At 52.0% G+C, this 19,240-nt stretch overlaps 1 protein-coding gene across 2 annotated transcripts in view; it reads right to left on the bottom strand.

Annotated features, from left to right (window-relative positions):
- The window catches only part of LOC119956571 (circularly permutated Ras protein 1-like), a 116,498-nt gene that overhangs the window by 30,903 nt on the left and 66,355 nt on the right, over window positions 1–19,240 (bottom strand). For both annotated transcript variants that reach the window (XM_038783884.1, XM_038783883.1), the window contains 4 exons: window positions 17,897–17,978; window positions 12,559–12,686; window positions 9,201–9,285; window positions 896–1,002 (listed from right to left, as the gene is read on the bottom strand). In XM_038783884.1, coding sequence (XP_038639812.1) covers window positions 896–1,002; window positions 9,201–9,285; window positions 12,559–12,686; window positions 17,897–17,978 — 402 coding nt within the window. The remainder of the gene's footprint in view (window positions 1–895; window positions 1,003–9,200; window positions 9,286–12,558; window positions 12,687–17,896; window positions 17,979–19,240) is intronic.

A 19,240-nucleotide genomic window follows, 5' to 3' on the forward strand; every position in this document is an offset into this window, starting at 1 on the left:
AGGCAATTCTCCCACCGCTTTTTCGCTTGTCTCTGCTGCTGGTTTAGCTCAGTGGGCTAGACAGCTGGTTTGTAATGCCAGCCGCGCGGGTTCAATTCCGAACAGGCGCCAGAATGCGGCAACTAGGGACTTTTCACAGTAACTTCATACTTGTGACAATAAAAGATTATTATTATTGTCTCCGTGTGTACAAAGGAAATGGATGATGCAGGTATCATAGTCCAACACTCTGAGATAATGTAGCTTCATTGCAATGTAAGCCTACTTGTAACAATAAAGATTATTATTGTCGGGAAGGGAAAAGGGGCCGAATGGTTCCTACTTCTTCTAATTTGTATGTAGTAGTGTCTAACAATCAAGGGGGAAGAAAGTTGACAGAATATATACGAAGCCTGAGTTAGAGGAGCAGAGGGAGAACTGAAGGATTACGAATACTGTCTGAGCAATATATTAACTGTGGGATTTGTGGCTGAAAGTGAAGTTTATCTAAGGGTTGATGAAGATATAGAATGTAGATGCCTCACTGAATATTTTGAAGACGTGACTAAAACAGTAGATGGGGGAAGATCTGTACATATTATTTGGACTTCTCAAAAGCATTTGATAAGGTCCCTCAGAGTAGACTAAAGATTTAAACAATAATTTCTGCTGCTGCTGATCTCGACGATCAACATCAGCAGTTGGATTTCTACCTACATCCCAGGCATAAAGTTGGCCAAAAGATTGTCTTGCGTATGTTGGACCACATTAGTGACCCAAACGTGCACATTCGGACAATTCAGGCCAGATATAGCACAGTTCTATTCCATTTGTACCAAAACAAAAGGAGTAGGTGAGGAAATTGATCTATATCAATAAGAATGACAAAAATGTCCCATTGATCATTAGAACTTACAGGCCATCGTCAACAATGAAGGTGGTGGTGACATTCGTAGCAATGATGTCATCTTCTAAAATGAGCTGAAATTCAGTGTACAAATCAGCTGGATTGGTGATGTTCACCTGAGGGTGGGGAAATAATGCAAAGGAAAACATTAGGGTTAGGGTTACTCAATTTTTAAACTTCCTTTCTCATTTTTCTCCTTTGACTCAAACATCTCTTTCCTCTGGATCCAAACTGAGAACTAGGCTGACTCTCTTGATTTTGTTGGAACGTAGGTGTCCTGTGGCGTAAATACACCTTCCTCTGTGGACAGCACCACTCTCGACTTCAAAGGCATAATTCCTAATTAATACTTTGTGTTTGTCTTCACAAAAGACAGGGATGATACAGACTTTAGGTTAAGGAGCAACAATGTAAAATAATGGCTCGAATAATCATACTCCAGCAGGAAATATTAAAGTATTTGAAGGAAATAAATCAGCAGGCCAGATTACTCATAAAAAAAGCAAAATCTCTGAGTTTCATTTACCAAATCTTGTTCATAGTGCCAGAAGTCTGGAGCACGGGGCAGCACAGTGGCACAGTGGTTAGCATTGCTGCCTACGGCGCTGAGGACCTGGGTTCGAATCCCGGCTCTGGGTCACTGTCCGTGTGGAGTTTGCACGTTCTCCCCATGTCTGTGTGGGTTTCACCCCCACAACCCAAAAGATGTGCAGGATAGGTGGATTGGCCACACTAAATTGCCCCTTAATTGGAAAAATAATTGGGTACACTAAAATTTAAAAAAAGAAAGTTTGTAGCACTGCTACCTTTGCACCATTGTTTAGAAAGGATTGAAGGGATAAATTGGGTTATTAAAAGACCAATCGGCCGATCCTCGCTGGACTAACTATGAGAGAAAGTTTTGTGGGATAGTATTAATCATTATTTTCAAAGGCATCGATTAATCAAGAACGGTCAGCGATTTACTGGCCTTACCACATACAGTAGGACCCTGCCAGAGTGGTCCTACTTGAGCTGTCCGATGCACCGTTCAATGACAGCTCAGGTGACAACGTGGCCTCATTATATTGGATCTCTGCCTCAGTCTCATCAGCAATTACCTCAGCGGGTAGCCCTTGTCCCCCACAAGCTAGCCCGCCATCCTTGGGTGGTCCTCGAAGAGCACAGGGGATCTCTGAGTGCCCCAGGATGTAGCTGTCAAGCATGCTACCAGGGTAGTGGGCACACATGTGCATGATCATGTGGTGGTCGCACACGATCTGAACGTTCAGGGTGTGGAACCCCTTCCTGTTAATAAAGGGCACTCCCTGATGCCCTGGTAGTCACAGGGTGCCAAGCATGCCATTGATAGTTACGCGACCCCCGAGCTATAGAAACATTTAAAATTATGAAGGGAATAGATAGGATAGATGCGGGCAGGTTGTTTCCACTGGCGGGTGACAGCAGAACTAGGGGGCATAGCCTCAAAATAAGGGGAAGTAGATTTAGGACTGAGTTTAGGAGGAACTTCTTCACCCAAAGGATTGTGAATCTATGGAATTCCTTGCCCAGTGAAGCAGTTGAGGCTCCTTCATTACATGTTTTTAAGGTAAAGATAGATAGTTTTTTGAAGAATAAAGGGATTAAGGGTTATGGTGTTCGGGCCGGAAAGTGGAGCTGAGTCCACAAAAGATCAGCCATGATCTAATTGAATGGCGGAGCAGGCTCGAGGGGCCAGATGGCCTACTCCTGCTCCTAGTTCTTATGTTCTTATGATTGTCCCCTGGACATGGGGAATCCCGGTAATGGTGATGAATCCTGCAGCCCAGGCATCTTGGTGGGCCTGGTCTCAGTTCCGGAGCATGAAGTGTTGTCACAACTAACAAGGCCTTCAAATGTAAAACTAGAGACATCCAGTGGCAGCCATGGCGTGAGTGGTCACATATTTGGTGGCTCCCGCTCAAGGTGTATTTATTCAGTGCTTCCTCACCCGAATTGTGTGGTGTTTGACGGCCGAAGGAAGGTAATACTCTTCTGGTGAGCTTGGCGTATGGATCAGCAGAGGGGGAGCGCCACGAGGAAGAGAGAGTCATTGGAGCAGGAAGGTTTTGAAGGTGCGACACAGGTAAAGATGGCGGAGGTCAAGGGGGCAGCGCTGCCACCCTGTGGTCGATGGAGCAGCTGGTGGAGTTCCTAAATGGCAAATTCCAACAACAGAGGAAAGAGGCCTTAGAGGATTTGGCCAAGGCGGTGGAGGGGCTTAGGACGGCGATTGAGTGGGTGGAGCAGAGGCTCAGACCCTGGCGATCCAGGAGGTAGAGGAGTCAGTGCTGGGTGGAGTATGAGGATCAGTTGGAGGCGGGGGTGGGCATGGTTATGATCAGCCAGAAAAAGCTGAGAGAGAAGCTGGAGGACTTTGAGACCTGCTCCAGGAGGCAGAATCTGAGCATCATTGGGATGCCCGATGGCATCGAAGGTGTGGAGGCCGCCAAGTTTGCGGTGAGCAATCCGGAGAAGCTGATGGGGGGACTTTGACCGGCCCCTAGAGGTGGATCGGGCACCCTGAGGGGAGCCACCGAGGGGAATGGTGTTGAGGCTGCATTGTTTCCTGGATAAAGAGAACATCTTGAAATGGGCGAGGCAGACCAGGAGGTGGACCTGGGAAGGAAATGAGCTGTGGATTTACCAGGACCTGGGTTAGAGCTGGCCAAGCAGAGGGCCAGGTATAACCAGATAAAGGCTGCCCTCGACAGGAAGGGTGTAAAGTTTGCGATTTTGTACCCTGCCCAGGTGTGGGTGACATATCAGGAACAGGAGTTTTATTTTGATTCGCCGGAGGAAGTGATGGACTTTACGAGGGACCATGGGCTGGGAGGAGTGAGGGGGCACTGGGATTTGGAGAGGAGCTTTGTGTAAATTGTGGGGCACATTGGTTGGGTGGATGGAGGTAGAGAGCAACGAGGGAATGGAGAGGGTTACTGTTCCTTTTGTTTCTTTTTATTTGTTGGTGGTTGGGAGGATGGGGGGGTGGACTGTGAGGGTGAGGGAGGTCACAGGCCTTGGGCAGGGGCCACCATACTAGCTGGGCAGGCTACTGAATGGGTGTGAAGTGGGGGAGGGGGATTGGGTTTGTTCTTTGTTCAGTGGGGGAGGGGACATGGGTATAGTGGGTAGGGTGGGTATAGTGGGTAGGGTGGGTATAGTGGGTAGGGTGGGTATGGTGGGTATGGTGGGTATAGTGGGTATAGTGGGTATAGTGGGTAGGGTGGGTAGGGTGGGTAGGGTGGGTATAGTGGGTAGGGTGGGTAGGGTGGGTAGGGTGGGTAGGGAGGGTAGAGTGGGTAGAGTGGGTAGGGTGGGTAGGGTGGGTATAGTGGGTATAGTGGGTAGGGTGGGTAGGGTGGGTAGGGTGGGTTTAGTGGGTAGGGTGGGTTTAGTGGGTAGGGTGGGTATAGTGGGTAGGGTGGGTAGGGTGGGTATAGTGGGTAGGGTGGGTATAGTGGGTATGGTGGGGAGGGTGGGTATAGTGGGTAGAGTGGGTATGGTGGGTAGGGTGGGTATGGTGGGTATGGTGGGTATAGTGGGTATAGTGGGTATAGTGGGTAGGGTGGGTAGGGTGGGTAGGGTGGGTATAGTGGGTAGGGTGGGTAGGGTGGGTAGGGTGGGTAGGGTGGGTAGAGTGGGTAGAGTGGGTAGAGTGGGTAGAGTGGGTAGGGTGGGTAGGGTGGGTATAGTGGGGTATAGTGGGTAGGGTGGGTAGGGTGGGTAGGGTGGGTTTAGTGGGTAGGGTGGGGTTAGTGGGTAGGGTGGGTTTAGTGGGTAGGGTGGGTATAGTGGGTAGGGGTGGGTAGGGTGGGTATAGTGGGTAGGGTGGGTATAGTGGGTATGGTGGGTAGGGTGGGTATAGTGGGTAGGGTGGGTATAGTGGGTATAGTGGGTAGGGTGGGTAGGGTGAGTAGGGTGGGTATAGTGGGTAGAGTGGGTAGGGTGGGTATAGTGGGTAGGGTGGGTATAGTGGGCAGGGTGGGTATGGTGGGTATGGTGGGTATGATGGGTAGGGTGGGTATAGTGGGTAGGGTGGGTACAGTGGGCAGGGTGGGTATAGTGAGTATGGTGGGTAGGGTGGGTATAGTGGGTAGGGTGGGTATAGTGGGTAGGGTGGGTAGGGTGGGTAGAGTGGGTAGAGTGGGTAGGGTGGGTAGGGTGGGTAGGGTGGGTATAGTGGGTAGGGTGGGTAGGGTGGGTTTAGTGGGTATAGTGGGTATAGTGGGTATAGTGGGTATAGTGGGTAGGGTGGGTAGGGTGGGTTTAGTGGGTAGGGTGGGTTTAGTGGGTTTAGTGGGTTTAATGGGTAGAGTAGGTAGAGTGGGTAGAGTGGGTAGAGTGGGTAGAGTGGGTAGGGTGGGTAGGGTTGGTATAGTGGGTATAGTGGGTATAGTGGGTAGGGTGGGTAGGGTGGGTAGGGTGGGTATGGTGGGTATGGTGGGTATAGTGGGAAGGGTGGGTATAGTGGGTATAGTGGGTATAGTGGGTAGGGTGGGTAGGGTGGGTAGGGTGGGTAGGGTGGGTAGGGTGGGTATAGTGGGTATAGTGGGTAGGGTGGGTAGGGTGGGTAGGGTGGGTAGGGTGGGTAGGGTGGGTAGGGTGGGTAGGGTGGGTATGGTGGGTGTAGTGGGTAGGGTGGGTAGGGTGGGTAGGGTGGGTAGGGTGGGTATAGTGGGTATAGTGGGTATGGTGGGTATAGTGGGTATGGTGGGTATGGTGGGTATAGTGGGTATAGTGGGAAGGGTGGGTATAGTGGGTAGGGTGGGTAGGGTGGGTAGGGGGGTAGGGTGGGTATAGTGGGTATAGTGGGTATGGTGGGTAGGGTGGGTAGGGTGGGTAGGGTGGGTAGGGTGGGTAGGGTGGGTAGGGTGGGTAGGGTGGGTAGGGTGGGTAGGGTGGGTAGGGTGGATAGGGTGGATAGGGTGGGTATAGTGGGTATAGTGGGTAGGGTGGGTAGGGCGGGTAGGGTGGGTAGGGTGGGTAGGGTGGGTAGGTGGGTATAGGTGGGTATAGTGGGTAGGTGGGTAGGGTGGGTAGGGTGGGTATGGTGGGTATAGTGGGTAGGGTGGGTAGGGTGGTAGGGTGGGTAGGGTGGGTAGGGTGGGTAGGGTGGGTAGGGTGGGTAGGGTGGGTATAGTGGGTAGGGTGGGTAGGGTGGGTAGGGTGGGTAGGGTGGGTAGGGTGGGTAGGGTGGGTAGGGTGGGTAGGGTGGGTAGGGTGCAGTTAGGAAGGGAGAGATGGCGATGGACATCTGGTGATGGGCCTAGAGGGACACGTGACACAGGCCAGGGACTGGCTTAGAAAGGGGTATGGTCGGCGGGGTGAGGGGGGGAGCCCCCTGACCAGGCTAGACACGCGGAGCTTGTGAGGGTTGAATGAGCTGGTTAAACGGTCGCATGTTTTTGCGCACTTGAGGAGTCTGAACGTGGACAATGTGTTCTTGCAGGAGACTCACCTGGGGGATCAGACGCGGCTGAGGAAGGTGTGGGTGGGACAGGTGTTTCACTCGGGGTTGGTCCTGAAGACGAGGGGGTAGTTATTAAGAGAGAGGCTTTTGAGGTGGGGAGCATTGTGGGCAATCCGGGGGGTGGGGGGAGATATTGATGGTCAGTGGGAACTTGGAGGCGATGCCGGTGGTCCTGGTAACTGTTTATGCTTCAAATTTAATGACATGGACTTCATGTGGCGGATATTAGGGAGGATTCTAGACCAGGACACGCAAAAGCTGATCATGGCGGGCTTAGATCCAAGTTTGGAACGGCCAAGTCCTAAGTCATCAAGGGTGTTGGTGTTGGCTGGGATGTTGAGGGGGCTCATAGAGCACATGGGGAGGGGTGAGGTGTGGACTGGTGGAGGTTTGGGTGGGCGAAGGAGGTCTCGTACTATTTCCATGTCCACTGGGCGTACTGTTGAATGGACAACTGAAAACTCAAAATCGCTTATTGTCACGAGTAGGCTTCAAATAAAATTACTGTGAAAAGCCCCTAGTCGCCACATTCCGGTGCCTGTTCGGGGAGGCTGGTACGGGAATTGAACTGTGCTACTGGCTTGCCTTGGGCTGCTTTCAAATCCAACGATTTAGCCCTGTGCTAAAGAATCATTCAGCTCTATGGTACAATCAGAATAAATAAGGTGACAGCACCAAATCAGTGCGCTCCAAACTCCACTGAAACTGTTGGGGGGGCAGAATTGTGACATTCGTGCGTGAAAAATAGTGCACGCCAATATTTGGTCCAAAGTCTCTCATTCTTTAATCCATTCCAGTATCTTCATATTATTATTTCTCTTTCTCTTTCTCTGTCTCGCCTTTGCTGTGGGGGGGATGGCCGAATCGGAGTATTCGGCAATTATGGTTTCTGACCACGCACCGCACTGGGTGGATTTGCAGGCACTTTTGAGGGGGGGTGTGAGTGGGGGAGGGGGGTGTGAGTGGGGGAGGGGGGTGTGAGTGGGGGAGGGGGGTGTGAGTGGATGAGGGGTGTGAGTGGGGGAGGGGGGTGTGAGTGGGGGAGGGGGGTGGAGTGGGGGAGGGGGGTGTGAGTGGGGGAGGGGGGTGTGAGTGGGGGAGGGGGGTGTGAGTGGGGGAGGGGGGTGTGAGTGGGGGAGGGGGGTGTGAGTGGGGGAGGGGGGGTGTGAGTGGGGGAGGGGGGGTGTGAGTGGGGGAGGGGGGTGTGAGTGGGGAGGGGGGTGTGAGTGGGTGAGGGGTGTGAGTGGGGAGGGGGGTGTGAGTGGGGGAGGGGGGTGTCAGTGGGGAAGGGGGGGTGTGAGTGGGGGAGGGGTGTGTGAGTGGGGAAGGGGGGGTGTGAGGGGGGAGGGGGGTGTGAGGGGGGAGGGGGGTGTGAGTGGGGGAGGGGGGTGTGAGTGGGGGAGGGGGTGTGAGTGGGGGAGGGGGGTGTGAGTGGGGGAGGGGGATGTGAGTGGGGAAGGGGGGTGTGAGGGGGGAGGGGGGGTGTGAGTGGGGGAGGGGGGTGTGAGTGGGGGAGGGGGGTGTGAGTGGGGGAGGGGGTGTGAGTGGATGAGGGGTGTGAGTGGGGAAGGGGGGGGGTGTGAGGGGGGAGGGGGGTGTGAGTGGGGGAGGGGGGTGTGAGTGGGGAAGGGGGGTGTGAGGGGGGAGGGGGGTGTGAGTGGGGAGGGGGTGTGAGTGGGGGAGGGGGGTGTGAGTGGGGGAGGGGGGTGTGAGTGGGGGAGGGGGGTGTGAGTGGGGGAGGGGGGTGTGAGTGGGGGAGGGGGGTGTGAGTGGGGAAGGGGGGTGTGTGAGGGGAGAGGGGGGTGTGAGTGGGGGAGGGGGGTTGTGAGTGGGGGAGGGGGGTGTGAGTGGGGGAGGGGGTGTGAGTGGGGGAGGGGGTGTGAGTGGGGGAGGGGGTGTGAGTGGGGAAGGGGGGGTGTGAGGGGGGAGGGGGGTGTGAGTGGGGGAGGGGGGTGTGAGTGGGGGAGGGGGGTGTGAGTGGGGGAGGGGGGTGTGAGTGGGGAAGGGGGGGTGTGAGGGGAGGGGGGTGTGAGTGGGGGAGGGGGTGTGAGTGGGGGAGGGGGTGTGAGTGGGGGAGGGGTGTGAGTGGGGGAGGGGGGTGTGAGTGGATGAGGGGTGTGAGTTGGGGAGGGGGGTGTGAGTGGGGGAGGGGGGTGTGAGGGGGGAGGGGGGATGAGGGGGGATCCTGCCATAGTGTGGACTCAGTCCACGACTGCCCTGGGGGGGGGGGGGGGGGGGGGGGGGGAGATCCATCACCGGGAAGGGGCCTCCAGGACGGCCAGGCTCGCGATCGGGGGCCACTGATCAGCGGGCGTGCGTGATCCCAGGGGGGCCTATATTCTCGGAGCCGGCCCGCAGTGTGGGTCCGCCATGTTGCACGTGGCCAACACCGCAGGAGACCGCAGGAGACCGCAGGAGACCGCAGGAGACCGCAGGAGACTGCAGCGCCAATGCACGGACCAGCGGCCAGAAGCACAGGGCGAGGATCACTCCTTGGCCCTGCTACCCTCCTGCAAATCAGAGAATCACCCTGGACTTTCTCCAGGAAAGTCCAGAGTGATTCAACCCGTTTTCCCGTGGGCATGGCGACATAGCCCCATTATCGGAGAATTTAGCCCCAGATCTCAAAGTGGAATTATTCTGATGAATGGTTCACATTTTGATGACTGGGACATATTTGGTCAAACTGCCTTGTTTGCTGTAAATTCTTTCCATATTTAAGTTCTGATCGTGAACTCCAGGTCAAGTGACGAGGCACAACGCAAATCTTTCAATCCTTAGCTTCTATTTTAAAGCTGATCCCACAATCACAGATTTTCTCACCTTCCCTCCAGTTTTATCAGCTAGCTGTCCAAGTTCAGGTAATCTGCAGTCAGTGCCTTCAATAGTCAAGATGGAGACGATCACCCTGTCAGGGAGGGTGAAACTGAATTGTTAAAATCTCCTCAGGTTTATGGGACACCGAGGAACAAGCCGAGACCCAGATAATTCCTCAAGCCTGTTCTGTCATTCTGACATCATGGCTGGCATGCAACCTTACTCATTACATAATCACTGTTACCCATATCCCATAACACCAGAAAATAACTCATTTATCAATCTCACATTTAAAATTTACAACTGACAAACAATCAATTACCATTTGCAGAACCAAGTTCCAAATTTATTCATTCAATTTCAGTCCTGTTGGCCTGCTGGAATGTTCAGACCATGGGCTCAATTCAGTGACCTCGCTGCGCTCGAGTAAAAGCGCGATGAAGCCGGTGAATAGCGGGAAAGGCTAAAAATGAGAACCACGCTGGGCGCCAAATAGTTTGTGATGCAACCTGCCTGCTCCCATGGGAGAAACCGGGATCCTGCTATAGCGTGACGAGAAACTAATAATCACCACTTAAGCCCGATTTCATACAATTAACGGGAGCGACCCAATATCCAATGGCCTCCATGACCCAGCCCCCCCCCCCCCCCCCCCCTCACACACACACACACGTGGTCGCCAATTTGTGTTCCTTTTAAAAATTGTGAATTTGGCTGAAGAGCTGCTGCATAGGCCCTCGGAGGTGAGTAGTTATCTTCACTCACAGGCTACGAGCCCGGGGCGCTGGGCATGTCTCCCCAGTGATCGAAGACGGGGGGGTGCGGGGGGGGAGGGGGGGGTACAGGGTTGGGGTGGGCCACCATGGGGTGCTGGGGGGGGGGGTGACAACTGTACGCGGGTCCTCCATACCTACCCATTCCAGGGGTAACCCAACTCCCACTGGCCCTGGACGCCTCTGGCCGTGCAGCTGAAGGCTATTGCTATTAGGGAATTGGCAATCGTGGTTTAGTGAGCACTTCACAGGACATCACTGTGGCACATTGGTTAGCACTGCTGCCTCACGGTGCTCAGGACCCAGGTTTGATACCGGCCCCGGGTCACTGTCTGGCTGGAGTTTGCATATTCTCCCGGTGGGGTTCATCCTGCGATGCACAATCAATGACCACTAAAGCGAGGTTGTAGTCCAACTAAAGGCTTTAATAAGCTAGATGTTTCCCCCCAACAGCTCAGGTACAGAAAGGAAGCTGCTGGGGTAGCACGGGCTCTTATACCCCGCCTTGCAGGGCGGAGCTACCATACAGGCTCGACCAATGGAAAGCATACATTATCTACCAATGGTGTTCCAGCATTACTAGGTACCGTAATACCTCTACACAGACTACCACACCCTGACAACCTAAAGATGTGCAGAGTAGGTGAATTGGCCACACTAAATTGCCTTAATTGGGAAAAGAAAATTGGGTTCTCTAAATTTTAAAAGTAAGTGAGCACTTCACACATCCCAAGTAGATCCCCGTGGGTGGGCGGCCCGTATAGCAGCTGGGAGTCATTGCTTAGCATCCCAGTGACACCTTGATGCTTGGACACTGTGGGAGCAGCACCACAGACATAGCAGCCAACCTCCAAACACCCAGGGGATGGGCCCCAGTCCCGGCACATGTCCGCGGCCGAGTGTCTGGGGTGCAGGGTGAGCGGTCTGGTGAACAGGCTCCCCACCCCCACGGCCGGCTGTGTTTGGGCAGGTGTGTCGGGGGTGAAGGGGCGCAGAACCCCATGTCTTGGGGGGGATAGGCTCGGGATTGATGGTTGGTCCATATCGTCGAACAAAGAGCCAGAGACGTCAGATTGGTTGCGTTGAGGGTTGTTGAATTTGTCTCAGACAAGTGTACACAGTCTCCCGATGGTGCCAAATAAAATGGTGGCTGCAATGGGCAGTAGAGCCAGCGATACTGTTGTGGGTCTGAACTTTTTGCTCTTGCAAGCCCCTCACTCTGAGCACAGGAGCAGTCCTGTTCCTTGCTTGGATAGTTTTAGGGTTCTCTCCTCAAATGGAGTTAGTATTTTCCACTCACCCCTTTGCTCTGTCCTTTTCATTATCCTGTAATGAGACAGATGGGTTTGTGGGTGGGTGAAGAGTGACAGATGACAGGAGTTACTTACCCTGGCTCCACTGGCAGGTCTTTTATATGTTGTGTCCTCCAGTAGCCCCTGTTGATGTTGACCAGCATTGCTTCCACCTCCAATCCAGGGTTTGTGACCTCACTGAATGGCCTCTGGTCTGTTTGCCTTCACCATGAAGTGAGCGGTGGCACGTTTGGTGACTCCTGCTCAAGACGGATTTATTTGGTCTTTTCCACACCAGAAGGGAAAAGCCTTTGAGTGCAGGAGGTGCCGGAGTGCCGAGGGAAGGTTTTACTTCTCTAGGGCTGGTGGATGGATCCACAGACTAAGTGTGGGGCAAGAAGGAAAGAGCGTCTGGAACAGAAAGTCTTTGTGGTGCACCACAGGATAAGATGGCGGACGGTAAGGAGGCTATTCTGCCTGCGCAATGGTCAATAGAGCAGTTAATAAAGTTTCTCAATGAACCGTTCTGTCAGCAGAGGTAGGAGGCCCTGGAAGACCAGGCCAAGGTGGTGGAACCGACTAAGTCGGGATCGAGAGAGTGGAGCAGAGGCTGGAGTCCCAGGGCCGGGCGATCCAGAAAGTGAAGGAGGCAGTGGGGCAGTAGTTGGCCTCATTGGTGCCTGAGGTGGGGGTGATGCAGGGGAGCCAGAAGAGGCTGAAGGAGAAGGTGGAGGATCTGGAGAATCACTCGAAAAGACAAAACTTTGGTATAGAATCTGAGAATCAGAGAATTTACAGTGCAGTTGGAGGCCACTCGGCCCATCGAGTCTGCATTGGCTCTTGGAAAGAGCATCCATTTAAGCCAGCACGGGATTCTCCATCCTGCCAGCCCCGTTTTACGCCGTGCCCCCATTACCAGCGAAATTCTCCTTCTCCGCAGATGGCTAATGGGGGTTTCCCATTGTGGCCATCCCATTCCGTCGGGAAACCCGTGGGTGTGGCTGTGCTGCCGGTGAGGCCGAGGATCCCGCCGAAGGAGAATCCCGCAGGTAGTCAATTGCCACATTCCCATCAATACCCTGTCTAAGCCAACTCCTTTTGGGGCTTCCCTGCTTCATAAGATTCAGCTCCTGAGGCGTCAGAGGACCCTTTTATTTTCTAACTTTCATGCCCCTCCCTGGTCCGTTGCTCAGCAGTGGTTAGAGACAAAGCAGGGTGGGAGGAGAAGTTCATCAAGTGACTACTTGAACCTATCGTCCTTCAGAAATGGTATTGTGTTATAATGTGAACAGCACTTACCCCTTTGTCATTGCATATTCAGCAAGGTGATTGTAGAAAAACTTTGAGGACTGATAAATCTTATCATCCTTAATGTCCTCCAGATTTCCCAGGATGGTGTTAGCTCGTCCATCTGTACAAATTATAACCTGAAAAACATCTTAAACTTAGCTGCCCATTGCAACATAAAGCTAATATCAATGAAAGATTACAGCACAAAAGAACATCTAGTTCTTGACCAGTGAAAGTAATTTATTATAAAACAAATGTGCGGGAAAGATAACTGGATGAAATATATTACAAACTACTAATACTAATAAATTATCCTCCAGTTACTGCAAATATGACTATCCACCAATACAACTAACTCCCAACTCCTCGAGGTACAGAGTCACATGGTAGATTTACACTGCCACCTCCTGGACGGATTGTGCATATCGTCACAACTGTCACAGCAGGAGAAAATCTGCCTCCTAAAAGAAACACAAATGTTAAAACTCACCCAACTGTTTGAGCAGAAAATTCTCATCCTGCCCGTGGCAGCTATGGTGGTGGGCATGAATGGAGAATCTAGTGGAAGGCTGTAGCCATCTAAGATGGCCACTAACGAACACAAAATGGAAGACTGCAAAGAGTGCTGGGAAAACGGACATGTTAAAGAGCAAACAGCTTGCAGAGCAATTATACATTGAGACAATTGCAGAAACTGGTTTCCTGACAGCTGCAGAGATCAGGCAGCGTTGTAAATGGAAATCCATTAGCATATTAATGAGATGATACTGGGCCAGTCCCAGGTACAATGGACACAAATTAAGTATCAATCGATACATTCAATAGCAGACCAGATACGATGGAGCCAGAGAAGCCCAGGACAATAAGTCCTAAGAACCGCCCCAGCGATCAAGGAACGGCCCTAGGATTGGGGGGTTCAAAACATATCGATTGGGAAGAGGCCCAATCGATCCCCAGCAGGTGAGGGAGCCCGCCCAAAGGGGCGCGGACCCCCTGGGACGTATAAAAGAGAGGTCCCGCACATGGTTCAGTCTCCTGTCTCCGGCCTCTGACTCCAGCCTCCAGACCCCTGTCTTCTACATCAGCCGTTGAGCAGCAGCCGCCAATAAGTAAGTGCCTAACGACGACCGCTACCTGAAACCAGCATTACTTACTCCCTTGCCGACTGATAGTGATCCGAAGCCTGCAGACCAGACCAGAACAAAGGCCTTGTTCCCTGACCTCGCAGTTCCTTCTTAGCTAAGTATTAGTTGTCTAGTGGTAGAAGTAAGTTTAATCTTTAGCGTGTGCATGAGGGTTATTATAATTGTGTTATAATAAACTCTAATTGTTTTGGACTTACTAATTGGTGTACAGCTTTATTGCTTTGAACTTGACCTTGAGACTTGTGACGGTGTTTTTACGGCACTTGGCGACTCCAGAGCTTAGAATGTGAAACAGAGCCAAAACGAGTGTTAAGCACACTCACCCAAAACGAGCAACAAGACAAAGAATCAACCCTCTGCCATTGGTATGGACATTGGTTTGGACATTCGGTGGAGTCAATGCCACCCTATCGATGAGGAATTCCTTTGGTCCTTCCTGACCCGAGTTGAGGTTGGTTTGCTGGGGAATGGTGCGGAAGCACGGAGGGTTGCAACACTCCACTAACGGGGCCAGTTCATGGCTTGCTGGACGAAAGATGTAACAAGAGACAGCAGCTTCACCGAGAGTGTATTCGAGGTGCGACACAGGAAAAAGGCTGGAGGGTTCTAGGGTGTCATTGTCCGCCCAGTGGTCCACAGAGCAGTCCCAGCAGCAAGGAATGGAGGCCTCAGAGGTCCTGGCGAAGGCGGTAGAGATGTTTAGGGAGGCTGTCGAGACAGTGGAGCAGAGGTTGCAAGGCGCAGAGCCTGTCACACCAAAAGGTGGATGCGTTGGTGGGGGGGGGGGGGCTGAGGACCAGCTGGCCTTGCTGAAGGCGGAAATGGAGCTTGTGGAGGAGAACTAGAAGGAGTTAAATGTGGAGGACCTTGAGCACCAGGAGGCAGAATCTCCTGATTGTGGGGATGTCCGAGGAGATCGGATGAGTAGGCTGCTTAGAACGTAGCAAATATGTTGGAAAAGCTGATGGGGGAGTGGGTCTTGACGTGGATGGAGCAAACAGGATGCTGAGGAACAGACTGAAGGTGGGGAGCTGCCAAGAGCAATGGTGGCGAGTCTGCTCCGCTTTCTCGATAAGGAGAAAATTCTGAAATGTGAGAGGCAGACAAAGATGTGCGCCTGGGAAGTGAGCGAGCTGAGGATATATCAGGATCTGGGCGTGGTGTTGGCCAAGTGGCAGGCTGTCTACAACCGGATCACGGGTGAAGTTTGGGCTGCTGTATGCAGCTCGCCTGTGGGTCACACACCAGAATTGAGAGTTTTATTTTGACACGCCGGAGGAGGAGAGTGAATTTATGAGAGACGCGTGAGGACACTGAACCCTGGAGATGTTCATGTTGGTCTCACGTTGGGTAAATTGATGAATTTATTGAATATGGGAGCAGAGAGTGACGGTGCCGTTTTCTTTGTTTGCTTTGGGTTTGAGGTGTTATGGGAGAAGGGTGGTTCTGGGGAAGTGGGTAGATGGAAGCCTTCGATGGGGGTCACCTTACTGGCTTGTTGGCTAATTAACAGGAGTGACATGGGGGGTTGACAGGAGGAGGGAGTGGGGGAGGGATGCTAATGGTGGGCTGCTGGTATGACGCAGGTGATTAAGAGCCGAGGTCGGCAGATATCTTAGGGAGGGCCCGAAGAAGTAGAGGCATGGATTGGGAGGGGGGCTGGATAAAGAGGAGGTATGGCTGACTGGCAAGGAACGGGGGCGGGGGGGGGGGGGGGGGGGGGGGGGTAGGCCCCACCCGGTTGATTACATGGAATGTACGGGGTTTAAATGGGCTGGTTAAATGTTCACATGTTTTCACACATTTAAGGAGTTTGGAGGCTGAAGGTGTGTTTCTTCAGGAAACGGACCTGAAGCTGGGAGACCAGATCAGGCTGAGGAAGGGCTGGGTGGAGCAGGTGTTCCACTCGGGCCTGTAAATGAAGACAAGGGGGGAGGTGGTGCTGATCAACAAGAGGGTGGCCTTTGAGGTGGGCAGTATTGTAGCTGAACCTGGAAGCAGGTTTGTGATGGTTAGCGAGAAGTTGAGTGGACTCCTGTGGTACTAGTGAACATTTATGCCCCAAACTGGGATAATGTGGATTTTCTGAGATGGGTTTTTGGGGAAGATTTGGACCTGGAAACACCTGGGTTGATTGTGGGGGACATTTCGACACGGTTCTGGATCAAGGATTCTGAACCTGTCGTGTCCTCGGCCCTCGACGGTTTCAGCTACGGCAAAGGGGTTGATGGGGTTTATGAACCGCATGGGGGGGGGGGGGGGGGGGGGTGGACCCGTGGTAGTTTGTGAGGCTGAGGGCAAAGGAGTTTTCACACATGTACCTGATTTAATCCTGGATTGATTTCTTTATGTTGGATAAAGACACACCACACGCACACACACGGTATCCGGAATATCGGAGGATCCGGGAGTACAGCTGGGGAGAGAGGCCGATGTGTTGTCCTTTGCCTCCCTGATAGTCCGGAGATGGATTTAGTTATGCTGATGGGCTCAGAGCTGCTGAAGGCCGGGGTGTGGGTGAGCGATTTGGCAGAGTTCCTGCATTTGGAAAGGTTACTTGCGGTATACTTGTATATACTGTCATAATATCCACTCATCTATATAAGATGCAGGCAGGCAGTGATTGACACACAGGATAACCAATGAACACACAACACAGAACAACCAATCACCAGACAGGACACCACCATTATAAAGCCCACAGGGATTTACAACTCTCTCTCTCTCAGGACACAGCCACTGAGACAGTCAGAGTGCATAAGCTAGTGAGCACTATCACCTTGGGCTGGGTAGCTAGCTAGTCTGGTCAAGCCAGTAAGAGGTCATCAGTTAGATTAGTAGAGTATCAACCCACAGCAGAATATGTACAACAGTCAGCTAGTTCAATATTCAGTGTTGGACCATCTCCTGTGTCAGATGTCTGTTTCTAGTTTCACTGCATCCAGTTGCAGTCAACGTTGAACCAACTTGCCTAACACATTATATACTTTTCTTGAAATACTGCTTAAAAGGGAGAGAGAGAGAGAGAGAGAGAGAGAAAGAGAGAGAGAAATCCTTTCAGGGACCAGCCACATGTCTTGCTGTCTTTGGGAGTATTGCTTGTTGCTGTTTTCTGGAAGGCTTTGCCGAAAGCTTCTGCTCAGTTTCAAACTCCTAACCAAACTACAAATTAAACTGCCTGCGACAGGCCTGGCTCCTCCCATTAATTACATCACCTTTATTCTACTCAGATCCCCTGACCTGTTTACCTAAGTCTAAACACAATTTGGGGGCTAGGCCCACGCCGGAGCGGTTGGCACCACGCTGACTGGCGCCAAAACCGGCACCAGCGGCCTTTCAGGCCCAGCACTGGGGCTGGGCCTTCGCCGGTTCGCGCATGCGCCGGTGGTGACGTCAGCGGCCACTGCCGCTGACGTCACCACCGGCACATTAGCACTGTGGGATTCTCTTCTGCCTCTGTCATGGCGGAGGCCGTGGCGGCGGCGGAAGAGAAAGAGTGCCCCCACGGCACTGGCCCGCCCGGCGATCGGTGGGCCCCGATGTCCAAAGATGTGCAGGTTGGGTGGATTGGCCATGAAAAATTGCCCTTAGTGTCCAAAAGTCTATGATTAACCGAGGACAAAAGTTCGGCACAGCATTGTGGGCCGAAGGGCCTGTTCTGTGCTGTATTTCTCTGTCTATCTATCTATCTAAGGAGCCCAAAACTGCAGGGTACTCCAGGTGTGACTTCACCAGTGCCCTGTAGTAAGACTTCTTTACTCTCGTACTCCAATCCCTTTGTAACAAAAGACTAATATTCCCTTTTCATTCCTAACTGCTTGTGTAGCTATTACATTTCTGTGGTTGATAAACGAGGACATGCAGACACTCTGAATGTAAATGTCGCTCTGCCTCCCACCATTGGAAATATATTCTGGATTTTGAGACGTCACACTTTGCCACACTGTATTCCCTCCTGCATGCTTTTTCTCGCTTACTCAAGCTGTCTATATCCTGCTTCAGCCTCCTTGCTTTTCCACCTAACTTTGTATCATCAGCTTACTTGGATTATTACACTTGGTCCCTTCCAGCCCAACTTGAGTAACCTGTTTTATTTCTACTCTTTTGTTTTCTGCAATTGAAGTTTCTATTGTTTAAGTTTTTAAACAATATTTCTACCAGATACAATGCACCCAAAAATCTCCTTGTCAAATTCCAACTACCTTCGAGCCTTGTTTCTGGGAAGCCATCGCAATGGATACTAATGCTGCTGGACCCAATGCTGTAGCACCGCACTCCTGCAATCTGCAGACACACGAGAGGACATGAACATTACAGTACACGTGACAAATTTATTCACATTAAAGGAAATACATTTTTATGTTCTAATTAAACTAAAACGTGAAGGAGAAACTAACCCACATAGAATTACCGCACTTGCAACAGTTGCCCAGACTGAGGCAGCTCCATGAGCCACAAACTGCAGTGACTTCAGGGATCAATTCAGGATCAGTGAGCTGCTCACCCCCCACACACCGTCCCCCTCACTCTCCAGGCACCCACTCTCATTGGGGCCCAGTTATACAGGTACTGACTCCCACGAGGAAATAATTCCACAGAGTGCTGCATTTTACCATCTGTCTAGGGGCAGGCTAGGAGGCTAGGAGCCGGTATAATCGCAGGTGAAGGTGAAAGGTGTGGACCCTATTGTCTTCCTACCATCACAGCCTTTTACCAGCCGCAGAGGTGGAGGCAGGATCCTCCTGCCCACAGGCCAGTTGAGGACATTAAACGGTCAATTAAGAGCTTTTCCACACTGTCGCTGGCAATTTGCTACTGGCGAGTGATAATAATAATACTCTTTATTAGTGTCACAAGTAAGCTTACATTAACACTGCAATGAAGTTATTGTGAAAAGCCCCTAGTCGCCACATTCCGGCGCCTGTTCAGGTACACTGAGGGAGAATTCAGAATGTCCAATTCACCTAACAGCCCGTCTTTCGGGGCTTGTGGGAGGAAACCGGAGCACCCGGAGGAAACCCACGCAGACACGGGGAGAACATGCAGACGCAGCACAGACAGTGACCCAAGCCGGAATCGAACCTGGACCCTGGCGCTGTGAAGCAACAGTGCTAACCACTGTGCCGCCCTTCTGCTGCATGGAAAGACTATCAGGGGAACACTGGCATCTCTCTGCGGCTTGTACTTCCTAACCAGGCCTAGGCAGGGTCGTTTTTCGGAAGGTCACTGACCGATGGGCCGAATGGTCTCTTTCAGTACTGCAGAGATTCTATCAATTTTCTGAGAGAAGGAGTTGTGTCTCTCGGACAAGGTAATCATGAGGGAGATAGAAAAGTGAGAGAGATGTGGACAGGGGACCGTCTGAGGGTCAATTAATCTCATTAGCATTGCCTATGAAATCAATTAATTTTAGAAAAAGAAACCAATGTAATCTAGAATTCTAATCTAGATTAACATAGATTCACATCGACTAATCTAATATAGATTAATATTGCATTTTCTTTGAATTTCCCAGTCCACATTCAGGAATTCAGGATTTCCACCAC

This window comes from Scyliorhinus canicula, chromosome 23 (assembly GCF_902713615.1).
Source record: "Scyliorhinus canicula chromosome 23, sScyCan1.1, whole genome shotgun sequence".
Taxonomy (NCBI): Eukaryota; Metazoa; Chordata; class Chondrichthyes; order Carcharhiniformes; family Scyliorhinidae; genus Scyliorhinus; species Scyliorhinus canicula.